The following is a 26,593-nucleotide window of genomic DNA, read 5'->3' as shown; positions in this document are numbered from 1 at the left end:
CTGAAAAAGTCATCTTGTGGTTGAGAAGCCCCAACAAAGAAAAAATATACAGACTTACAAATGAAATCATACATTATCTGATATTTTGTTTAAAAGTTCATCTATGGAAACAGGTTGGGAGTATGGCTCAACCTGTCAACTCCCATGTCCAGCAGAGATGCAATTACAGAAGCCAGAACTCCTACCTTCTGCACCCCAAAAACAACTTTGATCTATATTCCCAGTGGGGGAGAAGTGAAAGGAGGAAGAAGATAAGAGGGCTTTGAACTCCAGCTCCATCAGCACCCAGAGCAAGAGGAGGAAAAGGAGAGGGATATATGGAGGTAGTAATGTTGTCATGAGTAGCTCAGAAGGGGAGAGAGGATTAGATCAGAAAGGAAAATGGGCAGTTATGTGTAAATGTAGACAGATAGTTGTAGAGATGATGGCTGCCCCACCAGGTGGCTTGCAGGGGGGGCAACTGAAGATCCAGAACCCTGGTGGTGGGAATGAAGTGGATTTATACCTCTGTTGACATGTAGTTTTGTAAATCAATATTAAATCACTAATAAAATTTAAAAATTGATAGTCACACGAGAAAAATGGAAAGGAAAAGAAAAAATTATCTATGGTGCAAGTTAAGAGCTGAGAGATGGCCCCAGTAGAAGGCACCCCTTACCATGCATAAGGCCTGGGGCTTGAGCCTCCAGGTCTGCATGAGAGCACGGTCCATGACACAAGGGGAACAGTGGAGCTGTGCTACTGCTGTGGTGCTCTCCAACCTCTCTGATCCTCTCACCCCCTCTGTCTGTATCTGAGAGAAAAAGAAAAAGAAAAAGAGTCTTCCAGGAGCAATGAAGTTACGCATACAGGAAGTCCCTGTGCCAAAAATCAAGCAAAGTGCCTGTGGTGTAGAAGAGAAGGAGGGGGCACTCCTTACTGAAGTTGGTATCAGTACACACCATACACTTATACCTGTATTTGATATGCATATATGTTCATGACTTTGCAAAGCTGCAGGCTTTTAAAAAATTCTTGTTTATTTATTTAGGATAGAAACAGAGAAATTGAGATGGGTGGGGTAAATAGAGAGGAAGAAAGAGAAACACCTGGGGGTCGGGCGGTGGCGGAGTGGGTTAAGCGCATGTGGCGCAAAGCACAGGGACCGGCGTAAGGATCCCGGTTCGAGCCCCCGGCTCCCCACCTGCAGGGGAGTCGCTTCACAGGCGGTGAAGCAGGTCTGCAGGTGTCTATCTTTCTCTCCCCTTCTCTGTCTTCCCCTCCTCTCTCCATTTCTCTCTGTCCTATCCAACAACGAATTGCATCAACAAGGGCAATAACAATGACCACAACGAAGCTACAACAAGGGCAACAAAAGGGGGAAAAAAAAAATGGCCTCCAGGAGCGGTGGATTCATGGTGCAGGCACCGAGCCCAGCAATAACCCTGGAGGAGGAAAAAAATAATAATAATAAAAAAAGAAAGAGAAACACCTGCAACAATGCTCCACTATTTGTAAAGTTTCCCACTTACAGGAGGGGACCAGGGGCTTGAGCCCAGGTCCTTGTGCATGGTAACACAGGCACTCTACTCAGTGTGTCAAGGACTGGTCCCATAACAAGATTTTTTTTTTTAATATTGCAAGTTTATGTAATGACTGCTAAAGCAGCAAGTCATATTTTAAACAATATTAATAGAATAATATCACAAACACTCATCTGCAACAATGCCTTAGTTGCTTTCCTTAGCACATCTGTAATATAGGTGAGAAAGAGAAGTCTATAAGCACAGACCCACTTTGCAGATGAGAGAGAAATCAGGCTTCAAGAGGCTTGGCTGGTGCCCAGGTCACATGGCCAAGCAGTAACAGAGCTGAGGCGGAGCTCAGAGCTGTGGCTCCTAAATCCATCAGTGTTTTCTGAATATTGCCACTAGCTTTAAGACAGGTGACAGGTTGGTTTTCCGTTTGGGGCTTGTTTTGATAAGAGGGAGAGAAAACAAAAATGAAGAGTTCGATTACTCAGAAACTTGACCCATAAAAACACACAAAGGGAGTTTTACAAAACCAGATGCTCAAGACCTGTCTTCCCTTGTTTCCTTTACAGGTGGTTCAGCAAAGGCCCACCCCTACAAGGTGAAGAGCAGTCCTGGGTTCCCTGGATTTCCTTGGCCGATGAAAAACATGAAAAAAGTGGTAAGACCTGTCTGTCACAGAGGATACTGAAAATCTTGGTGGCATATGTCCTATTATTTGTTTCTAAAACCTAGACTGGCTTCTTGACTCTGTGCAAGTGCACAGACTATCACACTTTCATCTCCACAACAAGCCTATGAGGTAGGTACTATAATTAGCCCCTTTGAACAGATGATTACTGGTTCTCACCACACTAAAAGCAGATAAGATAACCATTAAAGGAAATGGAGGCAGAGAGAAAGAGAGAAAGAGAGAGAGAGAGAGAGATCACATCACAGAGCCAATTCTGCACAACAGCAGTTAGATAGGAGGGAAAATCCAGTTGGCATCTTTCTGGACCAATCCTGTCATATTTCATTACACTATACTAGGAGTTCTCAAAGTGTCCCCCATGGATCCCCAAATAGTAAATATTTATAGTAATAGTAATAGTAAAGTGATAGTAACAGTAAATAGTAACTTGCCTTTGTCACTCTCATTCCCTCACAAATGTATGATGGAGACTCCAGACACTACAGCACATGATGTGGTATCACTGCTCTCACAACTGATGAGTGTGTGCTTGTGTGGTCTTGTGTCTTATAAATGTCTCAGTTTTCATTTCTAGTACAACAGATATTAGTAACATGACAAGCAAATGCTCCATGGGAATTTTGGCAACTTTAAAAATATTTTTATTTATTTTTACTTTTTTATTGCCACCAGGATTATTGCTGGGGCTAGATACCAGCACTACAAATCCATTGCTTTTAGTGGTCATTTTTCCCTTTTTATCCCCACCCCCTAGCTATTTTATTTTATAGGCCAGAAAGCAATTGAGTGGGGAAGGGAAGACAGAGAGGAAGAGAGACCTGTTTCACCCTTCACCACTTGCGGAGCATCCTCATCTATGGATGAGGAAGAAGGGAGAGAAGGGGAGCTTGGACCCTTAGTTAGTTAGTTAGTTAGTTAGTTAGTTAGTTAGTTAGTTTAGTGAAAGCTATAGAGCGAGACCAGACCACTATTCAATTCTGGTTTATAGTAGTTTCAGCCTGGGACCTGGGAGCCTCAGGCATGAAACTCTTTTACATAGCCATTATTTTGTCTCTCTTGCCTTTGACAACTTTTAAGAAAACAAAGAGGCTCTGAAACAAAACAATTTGAGAACTGCTGGACTTCCTGATAATAAGATGAATGACCTGGGGGGGGACTTCACAAGAAGTGGAGCAGTGCTGCAGGTATCCCTTTCTCTTTCCCTCTCCCCCCACCACTTCTCAATTTATTTCTATCCTGTCAAATAAAAGAGAAAGAAAAGGAAAAGTGGCTACCAGGAACAGTGGATTCATAGTGCAAGCACCAAGTGTCGCAATTATCAACCTGATGACAATTAAACAAAAAAACAAAAGAAAACAAAAGAATGCTATTGGTTTGTGGGTGAGGGATCTCACACAACCCAACCATGATACATTTGTTTGACAGATAAGTAAAGAGAACACAGAGAAAAGGCCTGATCTACCTCCTTAGAGCAGGTTGTCAGGTTCTTCCATTAAGGTAACAGCTTAAAGTATCACAGAAGGAGGCGGGGGGGGGGGGGGTAGCTCAAATGAAATAAGGCTGCTAGCCTGGAAGGTGGTCTGGTAAATGAGAGAATGGGGTTTCAGCCCTTCTTCTGCTCCAACATGCCCTTAGAGATCAGCTTACAGAAGTGTAACATTTGATGGTCCTTACCAAGCTTCCTGGAATTTCTTCATCCTGCAAGGTCTGTTTTGACTCCGCCGACTTCTAAACCATCTTTCAACCTGGCGCTCTGTCAAGTTGCACTTCTTTGCTAGTCCATAAATATCAGTCTGAAAGGGAACAAAACGAGTGAGTGATTAAAGTCAGAGGCAGAGCAGAAGGCAGTCAAAAGACCACTGGAACTGTGTTAGGAGAGGACAGGAGTTCTGTGACATAACTTGCTTGAGCCTGTGAATGTCTCTCTTGCTTGTGAATCCACTCATGTGTGTGCATGCAAGGGTGCATGTGCGTGCACGCGCATGCACACACACACACACACCAAGAGAAACAACAGCACAGAGAGGATATTAGTACTGCAGCATTCTGAGTTGATGAGAAAGATCAGTTCTTCACAAATGGTAGCAACCCAAATGATCAAGTTGCATATGTGAGCTCTCTCGTCCAGCTAAATTTTATGCAGGGCCTTCTGGGTGCTAAACAGAGTGTATCATTTAGGAGGGGCATCAGATTCAATCTCCTCATTTTTCCTGTGGGAAAAGTAGAACCTTGAGAACTTCAGTAACTTGTCCAAGACCTCATATGGGCTTCATGTTGAGCTCATAAGATTGTTTAGGTGCACAGGACACAGCAGATAAAATTCACAAGGAAGCTCTCATGCCAAAGATAGCAAAGGAGTAACTGCAGTTTCTACACAGCCACAATACTGCTCGGTGATTGCTTAATTCAAAGAGAATCAAAGCAAAGCAGAATAATGCAGAAATTATGCACCTAGAAGATAGCAACAAAAAAACTTTTCAAAGCATTTTCCTTTCGTTTCGAAGCAAGCACAGATTAATCTGGTTGAAATTTTTGTGGCAATAATGGCTTCATATACTTAAATATTTTGAGAAGAAATTCTCTTGCCAACAAAAATATCTTGAAATGTTTTCCTTATTAATACATGAAATCAGTATTTATTAAACACCTACAATGCACAAACATTGTGCAAGATATTATGAGGACTGAAACAAATATGAATAAGAATCAAACGGCGTTCCTGTGAGATAGCTGCACTGGGAAGACGTGTAAAGATTCCCTGTGAGAATCAGTACATGGTAGATGTAGACTTTAAATAACAACAGTTGACTTTACTGAACAACTAAACACCTACTATGTGTCAGGCTGCCATCTAAGCTCTCAGCTCAATCCTCACTAGAGCCCAGTGTGATAAACACTTTCATCATATGCGATTCATGCAGGAGGAAACTGAGGCACAGCAGTCGGTCAACTTTACAGGCGGTCTGCAGCACAACAGAGACTGAGCTCCACCCCTCCCAACACACAACAGTCCTCATAGCCTGTATTTTTCAGTCTCTGTGCTATGGAGAGTGAAAGAAGGGCCTCCTGAGCAGAACGGGGGGGGGGGGGGAGGGAGAGAGAGAGAGAGACGTAATATAAAGGAAAAGTACTCAGTGGGAACCAAGAGGTCCCAAACAGTCCCCCAGGAATAGCATGTGAATCACCCAACCTCTCTGTCAGGTTTTATCTGAGCTAAAAAGAATTTTGCTATAGAGATATTTGACTTGGTGTATGAAAAAGTTAGAAATCTGGAATGCCCTCATTAGCCATAATCCCTGTCTTTATGTCAGTCTTCTGTTGCCATGTGTTATTCAGCTCTCTTCTGGAAGTACATACTGATTTATTCAGCATAAGTCCTTGTTGCATTTTTGTTGAGGGAAAGGCCTTGATAATCAGCTCTGCTATTACATTTTATCAATAACAGGATAATCTATTGGGCAGAGTTGTTGGGTTGTTGGTCTATTGTGACATATATGCTGAAATGGTTTTGTTTTGACCTACGCTAATGAGCTACCCTCAGATGTGGGTACTCTATTGTTTTTATCTCTGTACTGTCATTTTGTACTGCTGTTTTTTTAGATCACTTCATTGGGGGAAACAGTAATCTACAGGAAGTGGATGTCACTTAGTGAGTGCCTCCTCTCCCACATCTGAGCAACACACCCACTATCACAGTGCAGGGACTGGGAAAGGCTTCATCTACATGTGTTTGTTTGTTTTAGCCAGAGCACTGCTCAGCTCTGGTGTATGGTGGTGGAGGGACTGAACCTGGGACTTTGGAGCCTCAGGCAAGAGAGTCTCCTTGCATAATACTAATAGCCATTAGGCTCTCTACCCCTGCCCTGATCTACATGTTTTATCAGTGTCGTGCTCTGCCACTGTAGTGTTAGACTACTTTACTAGAGTTAGTGCCCCTATCTTTCAACACAAACTTTCTTCAGTCCCCTGAGCAGCAGATCCTACTTCACACACAAATTACTTAAAATAATAATCTGTGTGGCATTTGGTAACATTGATGTGTGGAGGTGTTACTGTGAGTTTCCTTTGTTTCCACATCTGAAATCACCATTAAGTCATTACTGTGTTTTTCCTTCCTATATTGAATTCCATCTCCCACAAATTGTGGTGCTTTTAATTATAAGGATTTTACTGGTCAGCTTGTTGCTATTTTGTTCTGCTATATAAATACTTCAATGTAACAATATGCATTTAAAGAATTTTTAAAAACTTCATTTATTTACTTAGAAAGAATAGTAACTAGAGAATCACTCTAGCAAATGCAACCAAACTCAGTGCCTTACATGCAAGTCCTGTGTCCTACACCAAGGAGCCATCACCTGTGTTGCTAAATTAAAAAAAAAAAAATCTTATTTACTTTCCTTCATCTTGGTGTAGTACCTAACACTTTCTAATGCTTTAGTGATGGTGTGTTTTTTCCAGTTTCATCTTATATACATGCCCAAATTATTCCTACATTAAGCCAGCCATCCTGAAATGCCAGCTCAGTCAGGGTAGTAACTACAAGGACAGCCCCAGCCTCTTTTGAAACTTAACATTCTCTTCACAGACCAAAGAGGTCACGGAGGCATCAAACTGCATAGGACTTAGCCATTAACTGGCTGCATGACCGTGGGTGGCTCCTTTCCTCTCTGTGGCACTGATTTCCTCACTTCACTTAAGAAAAGGAAAGATTAGCTAATCTCGATCTTAGTTTTCTTTAAAACTGTCACACAGGGAGTCGGGCACAATGTGTTAAGCGCAGGTGGCGCAAAGTGCGAGGACCGGCATAAGGATCCCGGTTCGAACCCCCAGCTCCCCACCTGCAGGGGAGTCGCTTCACAGGCGGTGAAGCAGGTCTGCAGGTGTCTGTCTTTCTCTCCCCCTCTCTGTCCCCCCTCCTCTCTCCATTTCTCTCTGTCCTATCCAACAGCAATGACATCAATAACTACAACAATAAAACAACAAGGGCAACAAAAGGGAATAAATAAAATAAATAAAAATTAAAAAAAAAAACTGTCACACAGAAATTTTCTCCACCTAGCAGAGAAACTGCTATACATCACATTTTCTTCATCACTTTACCCAAAAAAGCTGGCGTGGAGTTTTTGGCTAAAGCAAAGAGAGCAACTGATCGATGGCATAGCACTCTGCTCTTTACACTTCGTACAAGTTTTGCCAAAGTTACTCCCAAGCAGAGAGAAGGATAATCAGAACTCTATGGGAGAGTCCTCGTTTTTCATAAACATAGAAAAACAATTTTTCTTTTGAAAAATGTAAACTGGTGTTTAGGCATTATTATTGTTCCCAGTAACAACAGTATTTAGAAGGATAATGACAGTCGTTGAGAACACCTGGAAATGATGAATATGGGAGATGCTTTACCAGACTGTCCTCCTCTCAGATAAAAGAGAGGTCAAATACAGAGGGTGAAGACAGAGCAGGTCAGAGATGTCCTAGGCTCAGCTTGCACAATACTGAATGCTATGTGCCAAACCTCAGCCTGCCTTCTTTGTGCAGGGAGCCCACTGGACCAGCAAAAAAGTTCTGGGCCCTTAGAAATTCTAAATAACCCTACTACTATATACTTTCAGAATTACCAGTGGGAAGGGACTACAAGGTATTTCACATGGCGGAGTACATACTATAATGCACAGGGTTTGGGTTTAAGCCCCAATTACCACAGGAGAGCACAATGCAAGGGGGAAACTTCACAAGTGGTAGAACAGTGCTGTGGTGTTTTCATCTCTCCCTCTCTCTCTCCCTCTCCCTTGCAGCATCTTACCTCTAGGTAAAAAAAAAAAAAAAAAAAAAAAAGTAAGGAAAAGAAAAAGAAAAGAAAAGCTTGGGAGATAGGAGACAGCATAATGGTTATGGCAAAAGACTTTCACTCCTGATGCTCTGAGGTCCGAGGGGCAATCCTCAGCACCACCACAAGCCAGAGTTGAGCAGTGCCCTGGTCTTTCTCTCTGTATCTCTCTCATTAAAAATATAAACAAATAAAATGTTTTTTTTTTAAAAAGAAGAAGAAGAAGAAGAAGAAGAAGAAGAAGGAGGAGGAGGAGGAGGAGGAGGAGGAGGAGGAGGAGGAGGAGGAGGAGGAGGAGGAGGAAAGAAAGGAGTCTAACAAGAGTGGTAGAATCACGTGGGCACAAAGTCCCAATGAAGAAACCCTGGCAGGAAAAATGAATTAGCGGTGGGGGTCAGAGAGAGAGCTCACTGGGTAAAGGGCATGCCTTCTCATGCACATGACCCAAGTTCAATCCTGGCACCATTTGGGAGCTGTCAAGACAATGGGCAAAGCTCTAGGGCTGTTGTGTCTTCCTTCTCTCTATCTCTGTCTGAATGAAAAAGTTAACCTCAGAGAAACTTAATGCAGACTTGAGGTCCTGGCTTCAAAATCAAACAAGCACATTCTCTTAGACTCTGTGAAAACCATGAGGCAGGTCCTGGCAATGTGGGGTTGGGGGGAGAGTACAGGAGCTCTGGTGGTGGGTGTAGTGAGTGGTAGACATACACACATAGTATGAAATTATATCCCTGAAATCTTTTAATTTTGTAAACCAACATTAACTTCATAGAAAAGACAAAATTACTGTTGGTTTCTGCACTTGTGTGAGCATGCGGAGGAGTGCTGCTCACAGAAAAGTAGTTTTTTTTGTTTTGTTTTGTTTTTGTTTTAACCAGAGCACTACTCAGCTCTGGCTTATGGTGGTGTGGGGAACTGAACCTAGGACACTGGAGCCTCAGGCATGAGAGTCTCTTTGCATAACTATTATGCTATCTAACCCTACCCTCACAGAAAATTTTTTAACTAAGGAGGTGTAATAAAACTAGTGGGTTTTTTGCCTGGGCAATTAGTAGAATAAAACCTTTCTTTTCTTTCATTTCTTTTTGTAGAGTCAGAGCCTCACACATGCATCCCTGCTCCCAGGCTAACTTTTTTTTTATTTAAATTATTTTTTAATTTAAAATTTTTTTATTTATAAAAAAGAGACACTGACAAAAGCATAGGATAAGAGGGGTACAATTCTGCATAATTTCCATCACCAGAACTCCGTATCGCATCCCCTCCCCTGGTAGCTTTCCTATTCTTTACCCCTCTGGGAGTATGGAATTTTTTAATTCAGATAGAGAGACAGAGAGAAAGGGAAAGATACCACAGCAACAGAGTTCTCCAAAGTGCTATGGTACCTCCCCAGTCTTTCAGGAGTTCGAACTGAACTGCAAGCATAGCAAGGCACACGTCCGACTCGGTGAGTCACTTCTCCAGCCCCAAACCTTTCCTTTATGGTATATGCACAAGCAGCATTTCATGAAGTACATCTGGTTTCGTGAAAAGAGTTGTGAGTTTCCTGAAAATTTTACCTCTGGTGAGTGGGCAAGGGCAAAGCATATTTCTGTGACAGACCATAGATAAAAATAAAGTGTCAAATTCTAGAAATGTCCCCCTGAACATTTTTATAATATATGTAATGGACACTGATGGTGCCACAATCCTCCTAAGTGTCAATTATGGGCTACACAACCTCAGCTATGATATTTTTTATCGGTATACTTTTTATATACTCTACCATTACAAATTAAGTTTTGATTTTTAAATTTGAATTATGGCATTGGTTGTTAGTATTCAGCACTTTAGTTGAACATAATAGTTAAATTATTAACTCATTACTTATTTGTAATTACATTATTACAAATAATATACATAATAATATAGCTTGGAGTGCTGTATAAACTGACATTAGAGCACATAAAGAAATCCAAATAAATCAAAGTTTTTGCCAGTCAACTGGAACAGATTTCTGGCATATATGATGTAGGACAGTCGTAAATGAAACACAAAGGAAAATTTTAACTCCAAAACAAAGATGTGTACTTACCTGAGATGGGCAACTTGCAGAATGTTTGAAATAATTCTCTAAAATGGCATTTGGCACAAACTTTGTTCGAACTTCTTCTTTGATGCCTAATCTTCTTGCTAGAGGTGCAGCAATAATCCTAAAAAAATGTGAAAAGGACAGTCTAGAATATAAGACTGAAATCACACTGATACCAAAAAAAACTCAAGCTGCAACTTCAGCTTCTAAGTGAATGTTCAGCCACTGGTTCCCACTGTCAGTGGAGTTACCTAGAGGCAAGATCTGCCTTGCAAAAGAAATTCAGGGAGAACAAATTTTGAGACCTTACATGCAACAAAAATTATAAAGAAAATTTTTGCAAAATTCTAAAATCCACATTATGTAAATAAAGACACACCATTATACAAGATCCAGAAATTAGGATAAATCATTCCATTTAAATTTTCATTTTTCACATTTACAGGGATTAAAATAAACCATAGTTTGATTATACTCAAAAGTTTAATTTGATGATATTATTTCTGAAGGATGTGTTTATTGATTTTATGAGAGGGGGAAGAGAGGAGAGAGAACTGCTCAACATAAATAATGCCAGAGAGGCCTCGTGTATGTAAACCATGAAGTCTATGCACTGAGCCATAGATTCCATGTTAAATATAGGGTTGTTTTTTTTTTTTTTTTTGTGTGTTCACCATACTTTTTATTTCTTTTTTATCAGTGATTTAATAATGATCGACAAGATTGTGGGATAAGAGGGATATAATTCTACACAACTCCTACCACTAGAGTTCCATTCCCTCCATTGGAAGCTTTCCTATTCTTTATCCCTCTGGGAGTATGGACCAAAGATTTTTATGGGGTGCAGAAGGTGAGAGGCCTGGCTTCTATAATTGCTTCTCTGCTGGACATGGGCATTGATAGGTTGATCCATATCCCCAGCCTGTTTCTATTTTTTCCTAGTGGGGTAGGGCTCTGGGGAGGTGGGGTTCCAGGTGAGGTAATCTACCCAGGGAAGTCAAGTTAGCATCATGGTAGCATCTGCAATTTGGTGGCTGAAAAGCATTAAAATATAAATCAGAACAACAAACTGTTTAGTAAGCAGGAACCTAAGGATAAGAATATAGCAGATGAGACTTGGGGTCTTCGTGTTGGAAGAAGCTAGGAAGTCTATTTTAGGTATATTTCAAAGGGCCCATAACTTTAGTAATTTTTGCTGGAACCGGACAGCTAACATGCAGGTGGGTTTAAAGTATTCTGGGAAGATGGAGTGAGAGTTGGAAATAGGACTAGAAACCTGGATCAGGGTAGAGAGTAGCTCCCAAATATGGGAAAAGTCTATAAATACAGTTCACTGTAAACCCCACAGATCTGACCTAGGTCCCATGTCTATCCATAATTAGCACAGGATCCTGTGTAACTTCTGCATCCCTGCCCGTCTAGACTTGCATTCCATATGATGAACCTAGACCTCTAACAGGTCTCTCTCTCCAGCATCACTGGTCATCTCCATCAGGAACATCATAAACCCTCTTGTGGGCATCTACAGAACCTTGCCCTTAATGTGGAGCAATGGTAGGGATTGCCCCACTCTCTGAAGGGAGGCTAGATCAGTATACTCTCCCATTTGAGGAAGACTGGTACTGATATGAATGCAGCCTAGAATGTTCCTAGCTGTGACCATGGAATGCAAGTTCAGACCAGAGGAGATGCAGAGGTTCCATAGGCTCCTGTGTTAAGTATGGAGAGACACTAGGTTGTTTTTCTATGTAGAGAAGTGTCATGACTTTCTGACAGCCCAATAAATTTCTATTTAAAGTTCTAACATATGAAAACAGGGCAGAACTCTTGGGAAAATGCCTAGGAATGAGATGAATGAATTATCTGGCAAGTATACATAGAACTCTATAAGGAAACAGTAAAATTGTTTTCCAAAGTGTCTCTACCATTCTGCATGTAAGGTATCAAAGTTCTCTCATATCCCTGCCAACTTTGTTGCTGCTGGCCTCTTTAATTGCAGCAGTTTGTGAGTATGTAACAGTTTAATACTTTTTCCATTCTAAACATTATTACTTTCTAATTTTCATTTAAGTTTAGCTCAGCCCCCTCAGGTTTCTTACAGTGGAATATCAGTCTACTGAACTGAGATTCTTCTTCCTTTTTTTAATCTTTTTAACTATAGGTGCTTATAGCTATCAATTTATAACATCCTAGTTCATATTAATAATAAAATAATTTCAGCAGTATACAAAGCCCTACTTTGTGCTATTAACACATATTGTCTACTTTATGCCATCAATATGCTCTATACAAATATGTATCTATCATACAACATGTAATATGAACATAAACATGTACTTTGTGCCTTCCTCTACCTTGTCCTCATAGTGGCATATAAATTATATACTTTTAAATTGTGTTATCATTAGCAGATTTATGATTATGCAGTTATGGCTTTTAAATTCAAATAAGAGAAAAATGTGTTATAGACAAAATTCATTCATATTAGCTTAATTTTCTCTTTAGTTACTTTACTGGTGTTCTTTATTTCTTCTTACAGATACATTTACTACCTATCTTTCTAATTTCAAATTAAGAAGTATAACTTTAAATATTTCTTGTAGACTGGGTCTGTTAGCAACAAATTCCTAAAACTGTTTATCCATGAATATCTTGATTTTTTTTCACTTTGAAGGATAGTTTTGCTTAGTTGATTTTTTTTTTTAATTTCAGTACATTGTATATGGATTCCTACTTTATTTGGTCTCCATGGTTTCTGAAGAGAAATTAACTCACTGATCTTTGATGATCTCTTGCAGAAAATATCATGCATTCCTCCTCCTCACAGCTTTCAGTATCCTCTCTTTGTCTTTCAACTGTTTGTGATATATCAAAATAAGGATATCTTTGGGGGAGCAGGTGGTGGCGCACCTGGTTAAGCACTCACATTACCATGCACAAGGACCCAGGTTCAAGCCCCTGCTCCCCCACCTGCAGGGAGGAAAGCTTCACAAGTGTTGAAGCATGGCTGCAGGTGTCTGTCTGTCTGTCTCTCTCCCTCTCTGTATCTCCCCCTCCCCTCTGTCTCTATCCAATAATAAATACAAATGTTAAAAATTATAAGGATATCTTTAAGCTGATCCTACTTGAAGTCTGACTTCTTGGCAATCAATGTATAGATTGATGTTTGCCAACAAATTTGAGGAAATGTTTGGTCACTATGTCTTCACATACTTTCTATCTGTTCATGTCTTTTTCATCTATAACTCCAACTATGCATATGTTGGCAGTTTTTATGATGTCTCACAACTCTCTGAAGTTTTTCGTTTTCTTCTTTGTTCCACCTGTTCCTCAGATAGCTCTCTCCTACCTGTTCAAATATACTGTTGAGTCCCGCCAATGAATGTTTCATGTGATTTACTAAGCTTTTACCTCCTGAGTTTCTATTTGACTTACAAGTAAGGGCACATATCCTTATTACCTCCCCCCTCACTTCTGCTTCTTTGGCAAACAGCACGGGAATGAAACTAGAGTCTTGTACCTGCTCTCTGCTAGCACTGAGCAGCCTCCCTGGTTCAGTGTTTCGTTCTTTATTCAAAGAGTCAAAGAGACACAGAGGAAGAGAGACTCATAGAAATGTCTTGAGGAAATTCTCAAATAAAAGAGAGGGAAGAAGAAAGACAGCAAAGAGAAAGAAGAGAGACACCACGATACTGCTCAACCATTCACGAAGACCCCCTGATACTGTCCATGTGCTTTGCTAAGTGAGCTATCTCCTGGCCACAAATTCCTTCTTAATTTTGATTTATTTAATTTTAATGAAAGAGATACAGAGTGAGGCCTGAGCATTTCTGGTGCTGGGACTTCACTGCCCTAGACCAACTATTTCAGATGTATGTGGAGAAAGACACCACAGTACTAAAGGTTCCCCCAATGCAGTGGGGCATGTGCACCACTAAGCAGGAGCATTATCCAAGTGAGCTGTTTATTGGAACCCGCAAAACTCTTACACTCAGAGGTTCATAGCAGCTTTATTTGTAGTAACTCAGACTGAACAAACACCCATAAAGTATAAATGAACTGTATTATTTGTATACATTGATAGACTTATTCAGCAGTCATAATTAATCAATGATACATTTAACATGAAAAATAATTTCAGGGAGCTGGGTGGTGGCACACCTGGTTTAGTGCACACATTTCAGTGTGAAAAGACCTGGGTTCAAGTCCTCAGTCCCTGCCTGCAGAGGGGAGTTTGATAAGTGATTAAGCACTGCAAGGACTCTCTCCCTCTCCCTCCCTCCATCTCCCTCTCTCTTTCCCTGCTCTACCTCCTACTTCCCTCTAGATTTCTCTGTCTCTTTCCAAAATAAATAAAATAAAAAGATGTTTTAAATCTCAGAAGCATTATGCTAAATGAAAGAGATCAGATGCAAAAGAATATAATTTATGATTTCACTTATAATGATTTTTAGAAAAGATTTAAAAAAAACTACACTGAACAGAAAGCACAGCAGTGACTCCTGGGGCAGCGGGGGGGGAGGGGGGTTACCAGGTTACTACTAGATAGAAGGGGATTAATTGAAGTGATACCAGGAAGTTCTCTGCAGCTGATAAAAGTCTATATCATAATGGTGATGGCTACATGACTGGGGACGTTTATCAAAATGCAGCAAGTTTTGGATAAACTTTTTTTCTATGTAAATCATATCTAAATAAACTTAATTAAAAAACAGTGATGCGTCCCTATTTTTTAAATTTTTTTATTATCTTTATTTATTTATTTATTTATGGGATAGAGATAGCCAGATTGAGAGGAGGAGGGGAGATAGGGAGAGAGACAGAGAAACACCTGCAGACATGCTTTACCACTTGCAAAGCTTTCCCTCTGCAGGTGGGGACCAGGGGCTCGAACCCAGGTCCTTGTGCAGTGTAATATGTGCGCTCAACCAGGTGTGCCACCACCTGGCCCCGATGTGTCCTTATTATTCCTGCAACTCTAGTTATGTTATGGCTCATCTTCTACTAGTCTTATCTATTCTAGTGCCTGTTAAGAAACAGTTCTGAGTTTAATTAAATCCTGTAAATTTTAGTTATGAATTATAACTTAATCCTTCAATGAAGTTTTATATAGCCATGGGAGTTGAATGAAAAATTCCCTAAAATAATCTGATAAAATATATAAGCCAACCCAACATCCAGATGGACTAAGTCCCCCTAGAATTGGCCCATACATTTCAGAGACACAGAAAAACAAACTAATCATGTCTCATAAGTACACAGAACAATGTGGCTCTGTCACAGAACATAGTGTAACATTTTTTAAAAGAAACAGAGAAACGTCTTATCATCACACCACTCAGGTCAGCTAGAAATGTGTGCAGTTTATGCTTATCCACATGTTTTGCCAGGTCACACAAAGAGTCATCAGATGTATCAGAACACAGCAGAGAGAGGAGTGACATTAGGAAATGGTTATAAAATCTGATTAATAGGAAAATGAATCCAAATTAATCAATCAAAAGTGGTGTTACAGAGACCAAAGAAAGCGGGCTATGATTTGAGGAATATGTTTAGTTCGTTTCCCCTTTGCATACAACATCCAAATAAAACAAAGGCAGAAATTCCTTAAAACTAACAATATCTCAAAAGCATATTTGACAGGGCTTAGGACAAATAATGGAAATTGTTCAGTTGTTCAATATACTTGGTGAAATTTTTTATTTGAGAAAACATTCATTGTTTTTACTGGTAAAATAATGCAAATACAAAATAATTTAATATGTTAATATTCTCAATGTGATTTCATTAGTGAAATGAAAAAAAGGAAAAATAAAAAACCAAAGCAGAATTGAACCAAGATTATTGTAGTAAAAGAAAACAACCAATCTCAAAGCCAAATGAAGCATAGCATTCACTTTTGGAGGGTGACTGAGAGATAATATGGACACATATGCACATTTAAGTAAATATATATCCACAGCATACCTGCTGATGTGAGGAGCACATCCGGTTTTAAATCATTAATTTAAACAAGAACAAGAACTCTGGACCTGCTTTTTAACAAGTCCTGGCTCTATGAATACAATTGGACAAAGTATATAAATAGTTTTATACTGGTTTTTTGTCTTTTCAAATAAGTCTAGGAAACCAATCTAGTCTAAGTGCAAAGATAATAGATGTAAATTTGTGATTTTGAAAAGGAGAAAAGAGGGATCAGGGATGTGGCTCAATGGCAGAGTATATGTCTTGCATGTGCTAGCCCCAGCACCTCACAAAAAGCAAGAAAGATAAAAATGAAACAGATCATAAATGGTTTCAGTCTTTCTTTCTGTCTCTCTAATAAGACAAATTGGTAATAATAACAATGTCTTTAAAGGAGAGAAGAAACTTGTACAAATATTTGGTATCTTGAACTGCAAGTGACAAGTCATAACTCTACAAGGACCTTAGAAATCAACTTGCCTAATCTCATTATATTGATATGGAATTGAAATAATATCCAAGAGGAAGAAAAAACAAAAAAGAGAGAGAGACAGAAAGAAGCTCAGCCTCCATGTAAATGGCTCAAAGCTAGGGTAATTACTATGAAATAGATTCTTAGATTTGTTATTGTAATTGTAACAATAGTAACCTGGACAGGCCGATTCAGCACCCAGAAATCCCTTCTTCTATCTGTATTGGACCCACTACTACCTGTGAGTCCAGACCTCCCCTTTTCAAATATTATTTTACAGAATAAAAGGAAGACATCCCTAGGCAATATTAAGCACATAAAGTTTTAGAAGTTCTAAACAAAAACAGTTGTGTACTGGTACCAGACTGTTCCTCAGATTCAATGGTGGCTTAACAGAGCTTTAGTCAGAGGTGTTCACATGAAAGGACAAAAGATCTGGAGCAATAACATATCCAATGTGCATATTTTAAGAATATTTCAGTTTGTGGTCCAGGAGGTGGCGCAGCAGGTAAAGTATTGGATTCTCAAGCTTGAGGTCCTGAATTCAATCTCTGGTAGGGCATGTACTAGAGTGATACCTGGTTCTTTCTCTCTCTCTCCTCCTATCTTCACGAATAAATAAATACAATCATTAAAAAAGAAAGACTTAAAAAAAGAATATTTCAATTCAGGGAAGTTAGTAACTATTTTTTTCAATTGCTGTCAATGGCTACAGAGGTGTGTGCCCTCCCCCATTTTCCCCTAGAAAATTGATGGACACACTATGCCATCATATTCTTAATGTTGCTCATCTTAAAGGCAGGAGTAGAAAAGTTTTTGTCATGCAATTAAATAAGAAATGTTACCACTTCCACCCCTGCCTTGGACTCTTCTGGGATCACAACATCATAACGTGTTTATGCTCTAGGTATATAAATTTAAGTAACTTGGATGCCCTGTCACATGTCAGATATATAAAAGAAAGCATAGCAGAGTGTGGACAGGGCCTGGTGGTGGAGCGGATGACCCTGTAGAGCACAAATATTATACTGTTCAAGGCCGTGGGCCTCTGGTTCCCACCTGAAAGAGGAAAGTTTCACAAGCCATGAAGCCATGCTGAAGGTATCTTTCTTTCTTTCTCCCTACCTCCCCCTTCCTTCTTGATTTCTATGTCTCTATCCAAATAAATAAATAAAATATTTTTTAAAAGAAGAGTCTTGATAAACCATTTAGAAGCTGATATTCTACATAAAAGAGGAAAAATGATAAAAACATAAGCCACAAAATAAACTTGTGAGAAAAAGAAATCCTAACTAACTATAAAGCAAATGTCATCAATTCTTGTTATATTAAAATGTTGCATTTTAAAGTTAAAAAAAATAAAGTCCTATGATAGTTCCCTTGGGTCATGAATTTTTAAGATAATTGAGAAAATGTCACATTTGTTATTATCCATTTAAGTGATGTCTTCTGTATTCCCAAGAGATAATCATTTACCCTTTTTTTGCGATAGGAATATTTCATTATAAAAATCCAAAAAGTACTAGCATAAAGGGGGGGAAAAGCCAGTAATCTTGAACCTGGGATTTAAATCCAGATTCAACTTGAGTCAATGCATTCGAGTCCCAGATTAGCCCCCTTTACATACTAATTCTATGGCCTTGACCAGGTCACATAGCCAGCATCTTCTCAGCTGAAGTTCTGTTACTTGTGACTTCACTTACCTCTTAAGCTATATTCAAATGAAGCTGTAAGTAATATTTTGTTTGTGATATAAGTGATTTATTCTAATGAAAATGATATGTAAATCCTGGAAATTATAAACTTAAACTTCAGAATGTATACTCTCTCACAGAGTTAAATTTTCATTCCTCCTCCCATCTACTACATTAAGCAACATGTAAATCTAGTGAAATAGCACATAGTTTTCTGTAATGTCATAAAATGGAAAAAGCTAAGGGTGAGTTATTGAGAGTTATAAGGAGATAGGAAGAATGATACAGACTATACTTAGTCCCTTGAGAAGAAGCAAGAGTGGTCCCAGGAATTAAAAGAAGATTGGACTCCTTCCTAATAGTTGTTGAAGGGGCCAGACTCAAGTTGGTCCTCCAGAGCTCTGCTTCTTTGGCAACCAAAATAATTGTCCAGTTCATGGTCTTAATCAACATGTGAAAAATAGACCTGTCCATTTTTTGGAAATGGGCAAAAAAGAGTACATCTACAATGCAAATAAGTAGAGAACCTGGATGCCAGATTTAATCATCATCAGATGCATTGCCAGAAAAGCAATTTTAGAATATTAATCAGTAGTCTACTAATATGAATTACAGTAACAAAATTCCAATTGATCCATTTATATAGTCATGACAATTCCAGACACATTAGAAAGTAGAATTGACTATCAAAAAGGAAGAATATTTTGAAACATTCATGGCTAAAGTTTCGGGGCATGCCGGGGTTCTCTCTTTCTGCCAGCAGCAACAGCAGAGCACACTGTTGGCTCAAATGACATCGTTAGTTGCACAAAACCCTCTTGGAGAGTGCATGAAGCAGAGCTGGTCAAACTAACTCTCAAGATAAGGACCCTGTAAATGGTTAGAAACATATGATCTGCATTACAGTTAGCCTTACACAAAATGATCTTTATCAGATTTTGTCTTTAGTTTTTCCAACTCTTGACATTAAATAGTTTTTGCTCCAAAAAAATTAATGAACTAATAATAGTATTCTGAAATAAAGGCAACTAGAGAGATGACAGGTGAATATTTATCTCCTGTTATCATAACACAAGCACAGTTTTAAGGAAAAATGTTGAAATGGTAGTATCTATTTTAATTAAAATTTTAAACTTTACTCTTTCTGAGAAAGTATTTTTCTTTGATTTCCTTATACTTTGGATGCTATTAAAACTTTCAATAAGTCTTTAAAACAAACTATGCTATAAATTAACAATAAGTTTTGTCTTTATTAGGCCACCCTTTTGTTTTTTTCTGTTTTATAGGAATTGTAAAATGATTGTGCACCCCCTAGTATCTGACACTGCCTTCCTGGCAGTGACCTTTTGTCAGCCGGTATGATACATGGAAGATGAACTGGGTTTCCAGATTTTCACTGACACCAATAAATGTGTCTTTAGGCTCTCTTGATCATTATTTTCTTCACTGAAAAACTACTCAAGGAAATTTGTGTTTACAAATTTTACTATTTAACTTCTAAACAACATCTGGAATGCTTTTAATTTCATGAACTTTCCTAGCAATCTGTGGACTGTTAGCATCAATCTCTGAAGAGGAGATCCTTTATGGGTTATACCAAGATCTACTGCTATAGAGTTAAGCAAATAAAAAGAATGGGAAAGAAAGACACATAAAACTACTTACTTTTCAAAGAAATGTCTGACAATCAGCAAGGCTACGGCATATGGAATTGTCATATATAAATGAGAGGGCTTAACAAAGACGAGTCCATTGTGATCTTCAAGATCTGACCACTTTATTGTTGGAGGAAGCCAGAACTGTTCCAACCAAAACCATTCTTTAAACATCTGAAACATTCTAGAGAGATGACAAAGAGAATGTCAGACATCAGAAACACAAATTAAAATTAAAGTAACATGGAGAATCTTTACTTAAAACACCTAAACCAAGAGCCAGGGAGAGAGCTCCCTATCAGGTTCAAGTGCAGCCCCCACTGCGCTGGAACTATGGACTTCTCCTTTTCTCCCTGACCTTCATTCTATTCAAAACAGTTGTCACATAGTGGTGAAGTCCAGTGGTGACAAAGAAGAAAATAAAACACTAAGTCAAAGAATTTTGAAAAGAAGGCAAGAATTGACTACTGTTGGTTCCTAGGGCTTACAGCTCTTCATTGCATTAAACTCTGCAAGTCCTCTCAGTGTAGTATTAACTGTGGTGTGGCAAACAGTTTAACATTCTACTGTCCATCCACACTTTGTGAGGAATATAAAGAACTGCTACGAGCATGTACCTTTTCCTTATATGACTTAATGGTAAGTAAGATAATTTAACAAATAAGCTCTATAATTTCAACACACTCATGAAAATAGTATTAACCTCCCTAGTTTATAGGAAGATTGATAAGAGATAAAGAGCAAGCCCATTTTTTCTTTCTATTTTTAGTAATAGGACAGATAGAAATTGAGAGAAGATGGGGAGGTGAGAAGAGAGAAAGAGAGACACCTGCAGACATCCTGCACCATTCATTAAGTGTCCCTCCTGCAGGTGGGAAGCAGGGGCTGGAACTCAGGCCCTTGAGCATGGTAATGTGTGCGCTTCACAGGGTGTGCCACCACCCAGCTGGGACAAGCACATTTAACTTCACATTATTGGGTTGTCAGAAAAGTCACGACACATTTTCCATGTTTTTCTATGCAAAAATGAGTCATGACTTTTCCAACAAATTAATTAATAACAAGTTCAAAGTGATCCTTAATAACAAGCAGATTTGACAAAAATAAGGATATAAAGATTTAAAAGACAAAATTCTTGTACTGAGGACTTTATATTCTTGTGGGCAAGACAGGCCTGAACGGAAGACACACTTTCTTTTCTCCTACCACCACCCCCCCTTTTCTTAGTGGAAAGCTATACACTGGGTGCTGTGAGAACAAGACTATGGGCACTGAGCCCAGTCAGCAAGCATCAGGGAAAGATAACTAAAACCGATGGTCCCTGAGATGTCTTGAACAATAAGTGGAAATAAACCAGGGAAGGTAGGAAAATGGGGAGGACAGAATATAAAGTTTAAGAGGAAAAAGTAACCAGAAACGAAACAGAATTTTCAGTTTTAATCTCATGGGTCAGACTACAACTATTTTCATCTTGATTATTTGGATCCTGAGAAAGCTTTGATTTTATCTTCTAGTAGTTAAGCAGAGAAAGAAGTAAAAAAAAAAAAACAAAAAACCCTCATACCACAGGGTTGTTAAAATAATTATCAAAACTGCTTCATTTGTAAATAATATGGGGTTCTTGGCATACCCAGTGGCTTGGTACTTACTATACAGTGTATAAATAAATTCAAAGTGTGAGGGGCTGGTTTGTGGTACATCCAGTTAAGTGCACCAGGGTTCGAACCCCTACTCCCCACCTGCAGGGTGGTGAAGCAGGTTTACAGTTCTGTCTCTCCTTCTTTTCTTTACCCTCCCAATTTCTGTCTTTCCTATCAGGTAAAATAGAAAGTAACAAAAAAATACGCAAAGTGCAAGGACCGACCGGAGTAAGGATCCCAGCTCGAGCCCCCGGCTCCCCACCTGAAGCAGGCCTGCAGGTGTCTATCTTTCTCTCCCCCTCTCTGTCTTCCCCATCTCTCTCCATTTCTCTCTGTCTTATCCCAACAACAACAACATCAATAACAACAACAATAATAAGTACAATAAACACAACAAGGGCAACAAAAGGGAATAAATATTTTTTTAAACAAATATTTAATAAATATTTATTAATAGATAAATATTTTTAAAAGCACAAAAAATATAATAGTTATAATAGTTCCAAGTGTGGGATGGTGCCCACTCATACATAGATACCTATATTCCCAATTTATAATCCTGGCATAATTACTAATAACTATTTATTAAATGCATTTAGAAGTGTTTCAGCTGGGCTATAAATTATGTGATCACTGTCACTGAAAGACAGGTAAGTACTTAATCACAAAGGCTTTGTGCTCTGTGCTGAGTTTATCTTTTAGCTAGTGGAAACCCTTTAAGAGTCCTCTGCATAGGAATAAAACAGTTAGGTATTTTAGGATGGTGATTTTGGCAGCAAAGCTCTCTGTAAACCCATATGGTGTCTATGAGCCAATTAGAGAAGAATGTAGCCCATTCAGGCCGATGGTGCCCTCCCTTTTACCCCATGAAATGAGGGCTGGATTTCAACCCCTACAAGACTCCTGGCCAGGTATGTATCTGAGTGGCCTGCTCGCAGTGGAATAAAGAGGAAATCTGGGGGGCAGTTAGGGAGTGACAGCATTAGGTGCCATCAGAAAAGGGGAGGGATGCAACAGCGCGTGGGTGTCAGAGAACTAGTAGGTAGATAATGTGCTCATGAGAACAAGTATGAGACCCAGACTGGCAGAGAATAAAGGAAAGTCAAAAAATGAGTTAGATTGAGGGGACAACAGAAAACTCAAACTGGAGTGGGAGTCAAAGAACAAGTGTGGTAGGAGTGTGGACTAAGGACTCAAGAGCATAAGAGGACTCCATCAGAGGTAAGCGTCACTGTGGAGGACTCAGCTTTCGGATTCTGGTTTCAGATGAGAGAAAAATCCAGAGCCCTGCACCACTAGAGAAAGAGAGAGGCAGGCTGGGAGTATGGACCGACCTGCCAACGTCCATGTTCAGCAGAGAAGCAATGACAGAAGTCAGACCTTCCACTTTCTGCATCCCATAATGACCTTGGGTGCATGCTCCCAGAGGAATAAAGAACAGGAAAACCATCAGGGGAGGGGTTGGGATACGGAGTTCTGGTGGTGGGAACTGTGTGGAGTTGTATCTGTCTTATCCTATGGTCTTGTCAGTGTTTCCATTTTTTATTTATTTACTTATTATTTCTTCCCTTTTGTTGCCCTTGTTGTTTTATTGTTGTAATTATTATTGATGTCGTTGCTGTTGGATAGGACAGAGAGAAATAGAGAGAGGAGGGGAAGACAGAGAGGGGAAGAGAAAGATAGACACCTGCAGACCTACTTCACCCCTTGTGAAGCGGCCTCCCTGCAGGCGGGGAACCGGGGGCTCAAACCGCAGTGTTTCCATTTTATAAATTAAAAAAAAAAAATTCAAAAGGTGTGGACTCCAACATCATTTAGAAAAATCCAAGAACAGAACCCTGATAAGGTCACTGCCCACTTCTTTTCCTTTCTTGCTTATAGTTCTGAACTTTTGTTTAGGCAAAGTAGCACTAGCCGGTCACACCCACATTAAAAAGGTTTGCATCCTTAGAGAAACGAGGCTTTTTTTTGAGGGGGGCATATAACAATCATTTTACTGTGACTTATCCTACTAAGGGTTGGAAACACATCCACTCATAGAGTGGCAAGTACAGTGAAGATCATCAGGAAAGACTTATTGAATATTTCCTGTCTAATAGGCTTTGGGAGCTACAGAAAGGAAATGACTCCAGACTTCAGGAAGCTCACAACTGAGTCAAGACCACATAGATTTGCACTTGGGAGAAGGTAGTGAGGACTAGGGCAAAACTGGAAAATTAACATCTTCATAAGGTAACTAAAGACTCGGGCTTGACTGCTTGGGTCACCTGACATAATGCTCACAATAGAGAGAGAAGATATTTGCTTGAAGTGCACAAGCAGATATAGCTCAGAACAGGAACATACACAATGAGGCAAATGGCTGCTGAAATTCACACTTTGCAAATTTTAGAAGCCAGCCCAGTCCATGGAGGTATTTCTGTAATGGCCGGGTCTACATCAGAATGAGATAGCCTGCAAGGGCAAATTATTTTTTCCTTGAAGTCTGAGTGCCACATTCAACTCAGAGTCCATCTCTTAGCTTTAATCACTTGGTTCAATTCTAGGCCTTTCTGGCAATTAAAAAACTTGTTAGCAATTCCTCACTTTATCTGCTTGGCAGGCTCTTGGAAGCAAATGTCTTTGCTTACTCCCTGGTCATTCCTGTTGATTTCTGCCTCTTCAGTTACTCTGAGTCCAATCTCCCAAACTTGTTCTAAATATTACAGCACCTACTTCTATGAAAGTGTCTGAAGGAACTACATTGTTTATTTATATAATAGTGTCTAAAGCTACTTTTTAAATAATAATTTGTTATGAGAAAAAACACCCGGGTGTTACCTTTTCCATTTGGGGAAGTTATCAGTCACGGAGGGAGCATCACTGCCCAGCTGTGTTTTCCCACTCACTAAAACTGTGGAATTTTTAAACTCCAGTTTCAATGCCAGCTGCCAGTAGTTTGCAGAAAGACAATCTAGCTAATGCATGTTTTTATGATTCATTATTTTCTGACCTCATGGATACAGAACCCAACAGGGTAAGGAAGCCTGTTGAAGCACTTTCTCAGATGAACATCATTAAATTTGACCTTGGGACCAGAGAAATAAAACCATCTGCACTACAGGTTTGTTGCTATGTGAAAAACATTTTTGCAATATATATATATGGCACCCAGGCTTTTGCTGAAGTAAGAGCTCCAAGTTGGACTGAGGCCTTGGAAGCTTCTGGTAATTATCCATCCAATCTCTAGTGGAGATGTCACATCACATCAGAAGATGACTGCACAATATATCTCTGCAAGGATAGTGACAGGAAAATATCTCTATGTGTTAACAACTGTATTATAAACTATTACCCCTCCCAAAAAAGTGGGGGAGAGAGAAATATATATATATATATATACACAGGACAGAAACTATCTCAGACAGGATAGTGAGAGGAATGGGATGTTAGGCAGACAAGTCAAGCTGAAGTCTATTCTGGAGCAATAAAGTGAAAGGAAAACATTCTTGAAACAACAGTTCACAAGTATATCCTCTGAGTATTGCTTTGGCTGGAAGATGTGAGAGTTGGCAAAAGCCTGGGTGACTAGCTGAGCAGCTGGAGGACAGCAGAAGAAGGATTTTTCTCATGAAGAGAAAGCTCAAGAAGAGCAAGTACTTGGTCTTATTACCGCACTAGTATTTACCCAAAGCTTGCCACAGAGCAGACACTAAGGATTTGTTAACTAAATGAACAGAAGACATACTGAGACTGGGATGGATTTTGAACAATCAAAGAATGATGTCAGAGCCAAAAATGATAGCTGATTCAATTATCTACAAACAACTCCATTTTTATAAGTTGCAAACAATTTCTAAAATTTGAAGCAGGGGATCAGATAAACAGGTTTATCTACATTTTGTCTATTTATGTTTTCTCTGAAACCAACTCTACTAACACAGAAAAAAACCTAGATATAGCTTTAAGATAAAATATAATGGAAAACATTAGAGGTTACTTAATTCCTGTGAACACTGTCAAGACTGAACCAACTAATTTACCAACTGTAAATTCCAATTTAAAAGGCATTTACAATTGTTCCATTTGAAACACACAAGGCAATGCAAATGATACAGCAATTTAACCCTGAAGAATATTCTTGATGACTAAGTGACTGCATAAAAAGCCTAAATAACAGAATTTTGATGATGAGTTCAGTGTGGAACCATATTCATATATAAATGAAGAAGGAAAGAGGTGATAGGAAGAGATACAAAGAGACACCTGCAACAGTGCTTCACTACTTGTGAAGCTGTCCCCCCTGCAGGTGGGGACTGGAGGTTTGAACCCCGGTCCTTGCACATTGTAACACATGAGCTCAACCAGGCGCGCCACCACCCGGTCCCAGAACCATATTCCTAAAATCTTATACGTGTAATCTTGTAAGCCAATATTTTAAAAAGAGAGAGAACATACAAAGCTCATACAAACACAAAAGCCTATAAATGTCTGCCTAACTATAAGAGAGTTGAAGGGAAAAAGAATTTACATTTTCTGTAGAGAAATTGTTTACTTAAAAAGAGATTAAAAAAATAAAAATGGTTCTCTAAGACACCATTCTTAATATATACTTCTCTGTTAAATATTAAGTAGAAAAATTTAAGTATTAAATGCTATAAATATTTCAATCACAGGTCTCAAAAATACAGAATAGGTTTAAAGGATGGAAATTGAAAAATTCAGAATATTCACAACAAAACATTATAACCCTTCAAAGATGTCACCAAGGGATATCCTAAATACCCATTCTTTCTGCCTTTTAGTTACAAGCTCTTTCCCCACTCTCACCCCCAAGTTTTACATGGGCACCTGACTACCCTGCTATAACAGACAACATTTCCCAACCAACTTCGTGTCTAGAATTGACCATGTGTGTCTACATCAAGGTCAGTGACACAGGAAAGGAACTGATTTGGGTCATCTCCCTAAAGACCAAGCTGTGTTCCCTAGTTTCTCTTTGTTTTCCTTCCCAGTTTTAGAAAATGAGAATGACAGGACAGAAATCATCTTTAAGGTCAGTTTCTCATTACCCTTTGTCCACAAA

The 26,593-nt window shown here is 39.2% G+C and overlaps 1 protein-coding gene across 6 annotated transcripts in view; it reads right to left on the bottom strand.

The window, feature by feature from the left end:
* Positions 1 to 26,593, bottom strand: part of CERS3 (ceramide synthase 3) — a 96,972-nt gene that overhangs the window by 47,545 nt on the left and 22,834 nt on the right. For all 6 annotated transcript variants that reach the window (XR_009546589.1, XM_060179308.1, XM_060179311.1 and 3 more), the window contains 3 exons: positions 19,899 to 20,072; positions 10,107 to 10,224; positions 3,880 to 3,998 (listed from right to left, as the gene is read on the bottom strand). Coding sequence is in view for 5 of the 6 variants with exons in the window: in XM_060179308.1 (XP_060035291.1) it covers positions 3,880 to 3,998; positions 10,107 to 10,224; positions 19,899 to 20,071 (410 nt within the window). In the remaining variant the exon portion in view is untranslated. The remainder of the gene's footprint in view (positions 1 to 3,879; positions 3,999 to 10,106; positions 10,225 to 19,898; positions 20,073 to 26,593) is intronic.

The sequence above is a fragment of the Erinaceus europaeus genome, chromosome 20 (assembly GCF_950295315.1).
Source record: "Erinaceus europaeus chromosome 20, mEriEur2.1, whole genome shotgun sequence".
Taxonomy (NCBI): Eukaryota; Metazoa; Chordata; class Mammalia; order Eulipotyphla; family Erinaceidae; genus Erinaceus; species Erinaceus europaeus.
This window is presented reverse-complemented; position numbering and strand designations above follow the sequence as displayed.